This window comes from Misgurnus anguillicaudatus, unplaced genomic scaffold, assembly GCF_027580225.2.
Source record: "Misgurnus anguillicaudatus unplaced genomic scaffold, ASM2758022v2 HiC_scaffold_33, whole genome shotgun sequence".
In the NCBI taxonomy this organism is placed as follows: Eukaryota; Metazoa; Chordata; class Actinopteri; order Cypriniformes; family Cobitidae; genus Misgurnus; species Misgurnus anguillicaudatus.
The window spans coordinates 8,674,499-8,687,500 of NW_027395283.1; the positions used below are offsets into that span (position 1 = coordinate 8,674,499).

Consider the following 13,002-nt stretch of genomic DNA (forward strand, 5'->3'; position numbering starts at 1 on the left):
CTACTTAGTCGTCTCCGCAATCCAAGAGGGTTATGCTCTCACAGAGAGAACAAAAAGCTCTCCACGATGCGCAAGCATGAAGACAGCGCTCGTGACCGTCACTGGAATCCCTGTACTTCTCGCACCCAAGATCGCACGGAGGAAAAGCTATCCTGAAAAGGACGCTGATCTCCAAAAATACGAGGAGTGGCTGTCTTTAAAAAGACACAGAGCTCTCACGTATAACTCTTTAGGGAAATCACTTTTTAGGTGCTCAGCTGATGATGCGCACAGGGAGAGACAACGCACACACTAAACTCAAAACAAAAAATATGCAGAGCAGTGGAATACTGCGAGCGTCCGCTGTGTTAGAACTGCTTGTCAATCAACTTCAGCAACCATTCCCAGAAGAGCAGAGAGTAGCTTCTCAGTAGCAGATAATGGCGGCTTTCGAAGCGAAAAAGCTAATTTCCATATTTGCACCTGTGGCTTATATGCGCACCTGGCGGGGCGCCGCCAGCATTATGCAAATATCTCAATGCCAAGTTCATTGGCATTTTAATAGAGTACAAAGCAGATTGGTCTCTCTAAGCGAGTTCCCAATTCGTCGTTCACGACGTGACGTCGTAGTGACCGACTGAAAGGGAACTGCTGTAGTACTGGATCTCATTAACATTAATGACAGAAAACAAACTTTTGATGATTAAATCAATTAATTAGATGATGATCTTTACCTTTATGTACCAACAACCACAGAACTGCACCATTAACTTTACGTTACCATAACAAATGTGTTTTATACACACAAAGTTAACACAACCAGGGAATAACTAGCAAGCAAAAAGTCAAGGTTCAAGAGTCCAACTAAAACAAACACTAATCAAAACCATGGTTACTTTCATAGATATGTACACTAGATGTCGCCTTGGCTACGGCTGTTCATTGGACCGGTTGTTTCATCTAGATCCGCCATCTTGAAACAGGGGAACCCCACATCAGCGTCAGGCAATGATGTTACAGAAATAAAATCACCATAAATTGTCATGAATGCGATTTTCTTGGTTCCCTTTCAGTCGGTCACTACGACGTCACGTCGTGACCGACGAATTGGGAACTCGCTTAGAGAGACCAATCTGCTTCGAATACTACTAAAACGCCAATGAACTTGGCATTGAGATATTTGCATAATGCTGGCGCCGCCCCGCCAGGTGCGTATATAAGCCACAGGTGCAAATATAGAAATCAGCTTTTTATCGCTTCGAAAGCCGGCAGTATCTGCTACTGAGAAGCTACTCTCTGCTCTGGTGGGAAACGATTGCTGAAGTTGGTTGGACAAGCAGTACCACAGCGGACGCCGCAGTTTTCCACTATTCTGCATCTTTTTTGTTTTGAGTTTTTGTGAGTGCGTTGCTGATCCCTGTGCGCATCATCAACTGAGCATCTAGAGTGAATTTCCCTAAAAGAGTGATACGGAGAGCTTTGTGCCTTGTTAAAGGCAGCCACTCTCTCGTATATCCGGAGATCAGCGTCCTTTTCAGGATGGCTTTTCGTCCGTGTGTTCTTGGATGCGGCAAGTACATGGGTCCAAAGGACGGTCACGAGCGCTGTCTTTCATGCTTGGGCATCGAGCATGCGGAGGCTGCGTTCGCTGGGGGTGCATGTTCTCATTGCGAGGAGATGTCCCTGCTGGATTTACTCAGGCGGTTGTCGTTTCTACGGGAACGGTGTCCGCGTCCGGTGAGTTCTGACCGCCGCCACGGAGCGGCCGTGAAGCTCTCTAAGGATGATCTGCGTCAAACTGTGCTGAGCCGGTCGGGGGATTTGTCCTCCGGCTCTCAGCCTTCCCATCCTCAACCGGTAGAGGTGCCTATGGAGACTGCAGCCTCGTGTTCTACGAGCGCTGTAGAATCCGTTGCACCTCCCTCTGGACCCGCTTCGACCGCAACACCCGAGGGTGGAGCCCCTCTTTCCGAAGCTGACTCCGACGTTCTTCCTCCCTCTGGTCGGGTCGTGACGCCGGAGTTTGACCCGGAGATGGTGGCTGTGCTCTCTCGAGCGGCGGAGACCGTAGGGTTGCAGTGGGTTAACCCCCCTCAGCCCGAACCGTCCCGCCTGGATGATTGGTTCTTCGGAGCTGCCCGGGCTTCACAGCCCTCTCCACCAGTACCTTTCTTCCCCGAGGTGCACGAGGAGCTGTCACGGACTTGGAAGTCGCCGTACTCTACCCGGTTACGGCCGATTCAGCCCTCCCCCCTCACCTCCCTCACCCACGGAGACGCTAAGGGTTATACGGGGATCCCCCCTGTGGAGCGGGGCGTCGCGATGCAGCTGTGTCCGACCACCGCTGCCTCCTGGAAGGACCGCCCAACCCTTCCCTCTCGGGCTTGTAGACAGTCATCCGGTTTAACGGGCGCTGCCCATCAGGCTTGTGGAGAGGCGGCTTCGGCTCTGCATGCAATGGCTTTGCTGCAGGTCCATCAAGCGAAGGCCTTACGAGATCTGCATGAGGGAGGACACGACTCACCCGTCTTCTCGGAGCTTCGGGCTGCCACTGATTTGGGTCTCCGCGCTACAAAGGTGACGGCGCAGGCGATTGGTCGTGCGATGTCTACACTCGTGGTCCAAGAACGCCACCTATGGTTGGGTCTGGCTGACATGAGGGAAGCGGACAAGAACAAGTTCCTGGACGCTCCAGTGTCACAGACTGGCCTATTCGGCGAGTCGGTGGAGTCTTTTGCGCAGCAATTCACCGCCGCTCAGAAGCAGACTGAAGCGATCTTCAAGATCATGCCCCGGCGCAAGAGGCCTGCCTCTCGTCCACCAGCACCGGCTGCCCAGTCTGCTCCTCGCCGAGGGCGCCCTGCGGCGGCTGCCTCCGCCCCCCCCCAGGAAGTCATCCAGACAACGGAGGGGGAACAGCCGTCGACAGCCCGCCCCGCCCGCTCAACCCGCTTCCCGTGGTCGCAAACGGGGATCTAAGCGGCCCTGAGACGGGCGACCTGGATTCGGATGGGATCACTCTTCGGGAGATGGTGAACGCACCGCTTCTTTCCCCGGAGGAGGGCCGGGTGGAAAATCTTTGGTTTCGTTTTGTTTCTGTTCCGCCGGCTTCTCAGCCGGCACCCACAAAACCACAAAAAGAGTGCATTCCTATTCCTTCTCCGGGTCTTCAGAGGATCGAGAGAGCCGTGAGCGGGCATTCATCTGCTCATCCTCCCTCTCCTCCATCGCCAGCGGGGGTTCTGAGGAGTCCGAGCTCTCCACTGCGGAGACCGGACCACCAGCTCCCTCAGCGGTCTCAGGTCAGTGTCACAACACACACACACTGTAGTTGCGTGCGCTCTTACTGCGCGCGCACCGACAGTCTCACCTGTTCCGCTCGTCTGCCCCACTGCGAGCTCTCCGGTTGTGCCGTTAATTCCCCTCGCACGGTCTCTGGAAGCTTGGCTTCAGCTTACCAGCCCGTCCCGATGGGTATTACGCACGATCCGCCTCGGTTACGAAATTCAATTCAACCGGCACACACCCAAATTCTCGGGCATTCGTTTCACTACAGTGAAAGCGTCCGATGCACATGTACTGCGTGCAGAACTCGATGTCCTCCTGGCAAAGGACGCGATCGAACCGGTCCCTCCAACCGAGATGAGCTCAGGGTTTTACAGCCCGTATTTCATAGTTCCAAAGAAGGGCGGTGGGTTACGACCGATCTTGGATTTGCGCGTTCTGAATCGATCTCTCGGCACGTTTAACAAAAGCGCGCGTCCAATCAATTCTGACTTGCCTTGGTTCTTTCCGAGGGAAGAACGCGGTCCCTCTGAAACAATTTCAGAAGCTCCTGGGAAATATGGCAGCAGCCGCGGCCGTGACACCGCTCGGGCTGCTCCATATGAGACCGCTTCAGCGTTGGCTTCACGATCGAGTCCCGAGGAGAGTGTGGCGCGCCGGCATTCACCGTGTAATCATTACATCTGCGTGTCGTCTAACATTCACCCCGTGGTTAGACCCTGCGTTTCTGAGATCAGGGGTTTCCATGAAACAGATTTATTGGCATGCTGTTGTACACACAGATGCATCCAACACGGGGTGGGGAGCCACGTACAACGGGCTTGCAGCTTCGGGGGTGTGGACAGCACCCCAGCTGCACTGGCATATCAATCAATTGGCGCGAGTTGTGGGCTGTATATCTGGGACTCGTACGCTTTGCTACAGAGCTGCGAGGGAAGGATGTACTAATACGCACCGACAACACTGCGACCGTTGCGTATATCAACCGTCAAGGTGGTTTGCGCTCTCGTCACATGTCGCATCTCGCCCGTCATCTCCTCCTCTGGAGTCAGAAGCATCTGAGGTCCCTTCGTGCCATTCACATTCCGGGTTCGCTCAATACAGCGGCAGACGCGCTTTCCCGAGCTGCGCGCCCCGGAGAATGGCGACTCCACCCCCAGACGGTACAGCTAATTTGGAAGAAGTTCGGTCGTGCGCAGATAGATCTATTTGCGTCACCGGACGATACCCACTGTCGCCTGTTTTATTCACTAACCGAGGGCAGCCTCGGCGTGGATGCGCTGACACACAGCTGGCCGCGGGGGATGCGCAAATACGCGTTTCCACCAGTGAGTTTAATCGCACAGACGCTGTGCAAAGTCAGGCAGGACGAGGAGAGCCTTCTACTGGTCGCTCCTTACTGGACGACCAGGAATTGGTTTCCAGAACTAATGCTCCTCGCGACAGCCCCTCCCTGGCGGATTCCCCTGAGGAAGGACCTTCTTTCTCAAGGAGGGGGCACATTATGGCACCCGCGCCCCGACCTGTGGGATCTCCACGTATGGTCGTTGAGCGCGCACAAGGTTTAGGTGATTTATCGCTAGCAATATCTAACACCATCGCCGCGGCTCGAGCTCCGTCCACAAGACGGGCTTACGCGCTTAAATGGAACCTTTTCGTCGATTGGTGCTCTTCGCAACGCGAGGACCCCCAAGAATGCCCCATTAATATCGTGCTTTCGTACCTCCAACGCCGGTTAGATGGTAGGCTGTCACCCTCCACCATTAAAGTTGATATCGCTGCTATTTCTGCTCATCACTCACTTATTAACGGCAGATCAGTCGGCCAGCACGACTTAGTTATTAGGTTTTTAAGAGGCGCTCGTAGGCTAAACCCCTCGCGCCCTCCCTCTATTCCTCCTTGGGACCTGTCCATGGTGCTGAAAGCCCTGCGGGGAGACCCATTCGAGCCTTTGCAGTCTGTGAGTCTGAAGTTTTTATCAATGAAAACTCTGACCCTACTCGCATTGGCCTCTGTTAAGAGGGTAGGTGACCTTCATGCATTCTCTATCGACGATTCGTGCCTTCAGTTTGGCCCTGCTGTCTCGAGTGTAACATTGAGACCCAGACCAGGCTACGTGCCCAAAGTTCCCACCACTCCCTTCAGAGATCAGGTGGTGAGTTTGCAAGTTTTGCCCGCGGAGGCGGCAGACCCAACCATGGCTTTATTATGCCCCGTACGAGCGTTACGCATCTACGTGGATCACACACAAAGCCTTAGGACCTCAGATCAGCTCTTTGTTTGTTACGGTGGTCAGCAGAGAGGGAAAGCTGTCACTAAGCAGAGGATGTCTCATTGGATAGTTGATACTATCGCCCTTGCTTATAATCTGCAGGGCATTCCTTGTCCATTTAATTTGAGAGCTCACTCTACTAGAAGTGTTGCCTCATCTTGGGCACTCGCTCGTGGTTCCTCGCTAACAGACATCTGCAGAGCTGCTGGTTGGGCGACACCTAATATGTTCATTAAATTTTACAGTGTTCGTGTGGAGCCTGTCTCCTCTCGCGTTCTTTCCTCGTTAGGGGAAGCACAGAGAACAGGCTCGCAGGTCGGCTTGCAGCCTCCGACTGCTGCTCCAAACTGAGCTCAGTATGGAAGGCCATCGAGGCAAAAACGCGTAATAATTTGTTTTGCCTTCCTCCACTGCCTTGGCAGCCTGATGTTGCGGAGCATCCGCTGCCAGCCTCTCACTAGTTGTATCCTCGCGAACCTGTGTTTGGCTCGGGCATCCACATTGCGTCCCACCGGGTTCCTTTGTGAGTATTTTTCCGTGGGGTTAATCCTACTAGCCCACGTTTTCCTCAGCAGAGCATTGCTTTGCTTACACAGCCACGGCTGTCATTTATACCTCAACTATGGTTGACTTTCGCCCACCAATAGCCCTTAACGGGGCGGTGGCTTCCGCAGCGTCCCTATACCGCTCAGATAGGGCGCTTCCCAGTCGCTGGCACTACTGTGGGTTAAAGGAACATCTAGTGCCCGGCCTTCTGCCTTAAAACCTAATTCTCCTTATCCTTAAGTGGAACCGGAGGGCTTTACGCAGACACTGGAAGAGGTCAGCCCTCAGTGGCGTTTTGGTAGGGATTCCCAATTCGTCGGTCACGACGTGACGTCGTAGTGACCGACTGAAAGGGAACGTCTCGGTTACGTATGTAACCCTCGTTCCCTGAAGGAGGGAACGGAGACGTCACGTCCCGTCGCCACAGGGCTGCTCCCTGCTGTTTATCGGCCGGTCACACTTTCCGGCTTTCTCAGGGAAAAAGAAGCTGATTTCTATATTTGCACCTGTGGCTTATATACGCACCTGGCGGGGCGGCGCCAGCATTATGCAAATATCTCAATGCCAAGTTCATTGGCGTTTTAGTAGTATTCGAAGCAGATTGGTCTCTCTAAGCGAGTTCCCAATTCGTCGGTCACGACGTGACGTCTCCGTTCCCTCCTTCAGGGAACGAGGGTTACATACGTAACCGAGACGTTTTCTTTTGGTTTGTTTCAACAGTTAGACATGTATTTAGCATTGAGTCCAGAAAAAAACTAAAGTTTTGATATTATGAAAATCTACTTTTTCTAACTATAATGCATAGTGCTAGTAGGCCTAACATCCATACGCAGCACAAAATCCGGCATTGTCAATGAATTCGAAGTACAGGCGGAGATAGCAGCTTTACCTAGATACTTCCTATGATAAGACCCCTTATCTAAGATGGCGGCGGTTTTGACGCATGCTTAGAACCCCAAGGCGACATCTAGTGTATATATCTATGGGTGACTTTAAATGAAACAAACCATCACCATCTAAACCTAATAAGTGAATCATGTTTTCTACAGCAATATTTTTAGAGAACATTCAGAAATAATGTTTTATAATATTATTATTATTATTTTGAACAGTTTTAGAAATAATAAAATACAATGTTTCCCTATCATTTAAATAACAAGCAAAATAAAGAAAACAGTTGTTGTTTTAAACATTGTATGAACATTAACTCTCTGGGGTCGACCGTGGCGGGGCGCCGCAAACTCTTTATTTTTCAATCACTCCGCAAAGAGACTTAGATTACTCTGCTGATTTTGGACATACAAATATGATTTATACATCATTAAAACTTTAAAGTGTCTAGTTTTTTTCTGTCCACCCCCAATAAAAACAGAATGTTGTGCTTTTCGCAAAATTAGGAAAATATACATAATGCGCGTTCTGTTCTCTCTCCCTCAGTGAAGTCCTTTCAGAAACACGTCAGAAAAATTAACTGTAACGAATGCTTGTCATACAAACAAAAGATAAATGTCTGCATAATGCTTGGAATATCTGCTTTTTAATGATGCAAGTGACATCTAAATCCTTATTTACTTGCGTATGTGTGTCACTAAAAGTTATCTCCAGACATGAGTGTTTTCTTTGTGCTACCGTCAAACAGTACAGACGACACATCGGGCACGCACATACACAAACACACGAGTCAGGAAATTTTTGGTATTCTTATAAAAGACGCGATTGCATACAGCACATCTAAATCCTTATTTGCTCGCGTCTATGCGTATCTCTGCACAGCAAGTTTATTAGACACAGGATCACTCACATGTGCACACATTCCTTATGCTGCTTTCACTATCAATACGTGAGGGAGTAATGGCAGCGGCTGTAAACAAACATTGATAGGTTCGCTCGTCCCTTGTTGTGTTTCTACTATAATGATTACAAAACCACAAATTAAGAGTCCAGACAACGATATAGTTCTTCTTTTGAGCTAACACTGTGCAAAAGTAAAACTCTCGCTGGCCAACCAAACACTAACCCTGTGTTCATTTTTACGATTGGCCAAACAGTACTCTTACCAGAGTTCAATAACACACTACACTACATACCTTACTAGATACAATAATTGCTATAGTAGGCTATTTGTGGCCAAAAACATGGTTGCACTTTTTTGTAGTAAAACCATGGTTTTTAAAGGTATACTTGTAAAAATTCATAGAAAATATTTCAATAGAAAAAAATTATATAGTGTGTGAATGTGTATTTACATTCTATTGAAAAATGTTGTTATAAATTCCCAAGTTAACCTCATCATGGTTTTACTACAGAGCAAGTTAGATTCCCGTTACATTCCTACAAGGCTCATTATGTGGCTCATTATGCAACTCTTTTGTTCCTCAGCTGTCAATCACTGATTATTCAGGAGCTTTCCCGCCTCCACGCATACAGCCTTTCCCAAGCAAAAGTGTCTTAGAAATTGTAAATCAATATATTGTTTAATGTGAATGAGTAGGCCGAATGATTTTCACATCATTTTGAAGAAAAAACTCTAGACTACTAGATCCTGTTTTGAAAAGTCTTGGGAAAACATGTTTAGTATGGGTTTTGTGGACTTATATCAGTGACTTAAAAAATTAGCTTTTTCAAGAACCATAAACATTTTTCTCTCAAAAATAAAGACATGTACATACATGTTGATCATATAATATTGTAGCCCAGTTTGTGCTTAACGCAGTGTTATGAGACACTTGCCATTATTATGTTTTTAAGCAACTGAAAAAAGCACAAATGTCAGTGCATGTCAAAACTTCTCCAGGGCCCTAAAACCCCCTTAGACCCCAGAGGGTTAAAACATGACATGTTCATAACATTTGAAAATGGTAGAATGTAACATTCATCTAACGTTCAGACAACACAGAAACGTTCTTAGAAAATCAAGAAAATGTGACACTTTTTATGTTGGCAAAAAGTTTTTGGGAACTTTCAGGGAATGTTCTTGGAACTTTTTGAGAGTCAGACAACATCTTGTCCATTATGAACACAAACACTTGAGGAAATAAGATCATGTATTCAGTGCGAGTCATGAACTCAATACAGATTTAAGGGTCATTCTACAGAAAAGGTGGAATTCGGGTGATGGAAATTTGCTTAAATTAATTTCTTTCAATATACCCAAAACTTTAACAGCATTAATTAGCTTGTCAAATCTATGAATCTGCAAAACGGGGGGGGTTAATCTATTTTTAACTTTTTTTACATTTTAATAAAGAATCCATCAGTCATTCATTTGTCATTGGTGTTACTGTTATTTAAACAACATTAATGTTGATACTAAATATTTTTTCTCATTACAGCTTGTGTATTTAGTTAAAGGTTGAGTAGAGGAACGATAACAGCAAGAAAAATAATTGCTTATTAATATTTGTTTAATTAAATTCTTCATCTTTACCCAGAATTGTATGAAATTATTTGATTCTCAGTTTGACTTTTTTCTTTAAAACCAACAAAAACAAAAATTTCAACCAAAAAGGCTTTAATGCAAAGACTGAAATATCAACAATGTGTTAGGGATGACACAACACAGGAATACCAGTGCAGAGGTGCTTATTCAAAATGTTTAGTAGACAGACACTCAATGTAATCAGATAATGGGAGGAAACACTTGAAGATCAGTGGTATGTATAAGAGAAAACACTCTGTGTCCGTGTGAAGGATGAGATGAGAAAACACTTTAGAGGCGGTATCCTCTCGGTAGATCACAAATGTGGGAAACACAGCGAGGCTATAGGACATCCACAAAATCCAGAGTCACTGAGATGAAATCCTGGCGGGGCACAGAGAGAGAGAGAGATTAAGCAGACAATGCCTTCAGCTGGTGGAGATGCTGGACAGCGCTCTGATGTTGGACAGCGCTCAGAGAAATCCACTGACAGACGGAGCGCAAACTCGGCTGATGCCACTCCAGCCGAGCGAGTGAGTGAGAGCAGAGATATGATGAAATCCAGCAGACTGAACTGAAGGCGATTACTGGAAACCAATCCACAGGAGGTAAACAGCTGAACGGGGAAATCTGAAGGGGCAAAGGCAGCAGAGAGCACGGATAATAATTAGCAAAGTCTCCGACATGACAAGAACTAGCCAGGGCAAGTGGGCATGAACATACAATGACGAACTTGCAAAGAACAGAGGAAACGAGAGGGATTTAAATCAAACCGGAATGGGCAAAAATAAGAATCAGGTGTGTGACGCCGGTGAGAAGAGTCAGCGGTAATGAGATCACCAGGTGGGAGGCGAACACGTCTGGAGCTGTCAAAACAAAACACAACACATAAGGAAACAAAGACAAAGCGGCCGGTAAGACCGAAATCATGACACAATGTCTTACATCCCATATCAACAACAAAATATTACTAGAAAGTACAAGAAAATACATTCATAACACCAAAACTTGGTTTAACACCAATGACACAATGTAACACAAATGACAAAATTAGAATATAAAAAGTACTCATTAGAGAAGTAACACTAATGACGGTAACAACAATAATGGTAACACCAATGGACAATTTACAGAAAAAACTAATATTTTAACAAAATGACTGCCATTAGCCATGTGCCATTTCATCAGAGATGTAACAATCACATACCTATTCAGTATAATGTATTTTTATGTAAAGATCTTTACACTCCCAGCTATAAAAAAAGAGTAACACTAATGACATCCAAAAAATCTTATCTCAAAATTCTTAGATATATCATGATATTTTAGACAAATAAGGTAAGACATCTCACAAACCTTTTGCCTTCCTCCACTGCACTTCTTTCAGTGACCTCTTGACCCATGAAAAACTTCAAAGAGCTGATGCATTGTTTCAAAATAAAAGTTCTTTGTGTAGGGTAACACTAATGACATAAATTTGGGGGACAAATATTTATTTGATGTTACTCATATTAATAGTGTTTTTTACCATTTCAGTGTTGTAGTAAATTCATACAGGGTTAAAGGTAAATGTAAATTTGATTTGTTTTACAAAAAACATGGTTTTAAATAATAAGTACACAGTTCAACTTCCATGTATGATCAAAGGGACAGGGCAATTTTCAGGACCAGACATTTAAAAAAAAAAGTAAATAAAAAGAAAATTAAATAAATAAACTCTCTCGTCATTTTAAGGACAGTCTATATTTATTAAATATATATCATTAACTCTTTCCCCGCCAGCGTTTTAAAAGAAGTTGCCAGCCAGCGCCAGCATTTTTCATGATTTTCACAAAAGTTTAATGCCTTCCAGAAAATGTTCTTCTTTAAATATATAAACAAACAATATATCAGATGAAAGAACAGACCCTCTGCTTTCAAAAAAAAAAAAAACATTAGTTCTCTTGTAATCACCTCTCAAACATGGGTAGGTTTCTTAAAAAACACCCAATTTTGAGCAAAAAGCTGAGATAATTCAATTTTTGCAAAGGACTTTTGATAGAGATCAGATGCAGAGCGATTTTTAAAACATACAGGGAGTTCTTTCTCTTTCACGTGAGGCACTACTTCCGGGTTGTATAAGGGCGGTATTGCGGAAAGACGGAAAATCTCGTCATTGGCGGGGAAGCGTTTTCTCTTAATTGACGAGATATCTCGACAATGTCGGCGAAAGAGTTAAGGGATTATTGTGTCAAATTAAATGATTAAGGGGTTTGAAAAAGCAAGGGACAAGCATTTCCACCTTTTTTGTAGAATGACCCTTATGAAGAAATGTTCATGTGGTTCCATCTAACACTAATAGTCAGCTGTGTGATGGATTTATTTGACATTTAAACACACAGTGTCTCAGTTACTGAGGGATTGAAAGAGGAACATTACATGAAGAGATGGAGGTTAGAGATTTGTGGACAAACTTTGTAGTTTTGTATAATTCACATAAAGTCTCTGTTCTCTACAGGTTGAGGAGGTGTAATATCACAGATGAAGGTTGTGTTGCTCTGACTTCAACTCTGAGATCAAACCCATCACACCTGAGAGATCTGAATCTGAACTGGAATAAACTAAGAGATTCAGGAGTGAAGCTGATCTCTGATGTACTGAAGAATCCTGAATGTAAACTGAAGATACTGAGGTAAGATTGTGATCTGATTTTCAGACAGAAATCACATATAGATTCAGACCTGTAGATTGATAGCTTTGTTTTGAAACCGAGGGTTAAATGGCTACAATGTTGGTTCAGTTCGCATACACAAGGCAATATTTCAAAATGAAGCAGACTTTGTTAATACAAGTCATGTGTGTGTAAACTTTCCTTTAATTGCTCAGAGTGCATCTGTTTATTTTCTGTGATTCTGCTTGAATTGTCTGTCTGGATGGACAGAGAGCAGCTTTAAAGGATTATTGTGTGGGTTTTTTTTTTGGTAAGTGCAGTTATATTACTTCATTTGTTTAAGTAGGAATCAAAACTTAGGTGGGACAACATTCTTACCATGAACCTATGCAGATAAGAGCAATTAAAAGCTGTTTTTAAAAGGAACAGGTGCACTTTGCTGTTAAATGGTGTTGATGTGCTCACCAGAACATCAATTAATCGGTTGGAATGCGTATTTTGCAGCAATTTTTCTGTGAGCATATCAGTGAACACCCCTGACCACTCGGTTAGTTTCACGTCTTTGTAAATGAAAGTTTAATACATTTTAGGATGGATTGTTCCAGTGCACCTATATAGCCATTATAGAGGTGGGAGGTGATACAAGAAACACCCGAAAATTCTCGGGCTAGCCGCATATATCGAAATTTCAGTCAAAACCGTTCTATTGCATCATAAACAATCTGAAAACAGGCCTTTAAGTGTAAAATACCGAACTTGTCCTTTAATAATTTTGTAAGAATTAGCAATTATTACATTTCACAAGGAAAGAATCAATATGTGACCCGCTCTGGCGAAATGAGTCGGAAGTCG

General features: G+C 45.2%; 2 protein-coding genes across 3 annotated transcripts in view; both read left to right on the forward strand.

Moving 5' to 3' along the window:
* The window catches only part of LOC141363221 (NLR family CARD domain-containing protein 3-like), a 460,117-nt gene that overhangs the window by 239,153 nt on the left and 207,962 nt on the right, over positions 1–13,002 (forward strand). The window lies entirely within an intron of this gene.
* The window catches only part of LOC129439022 (protein NLRC3), a 133,040-nt gene that overhangs the window by 60,056 nt on the left and 59,982 nt on the right, over positions 1–13,002 (forward strand). For both annotated transcript variants that reach the window (XM_073865811.1, XM_073865812.1), the window contains exon 6: positions 11,998–12,171. In XM_073865811.1, the coding sequence (XP_073721912.1) occupies positions 11,998–12,171 (174 nt within the window). The remainder of the gene's footprint in view (positions 1–11,997; positions 12,172–13,002) is intronic.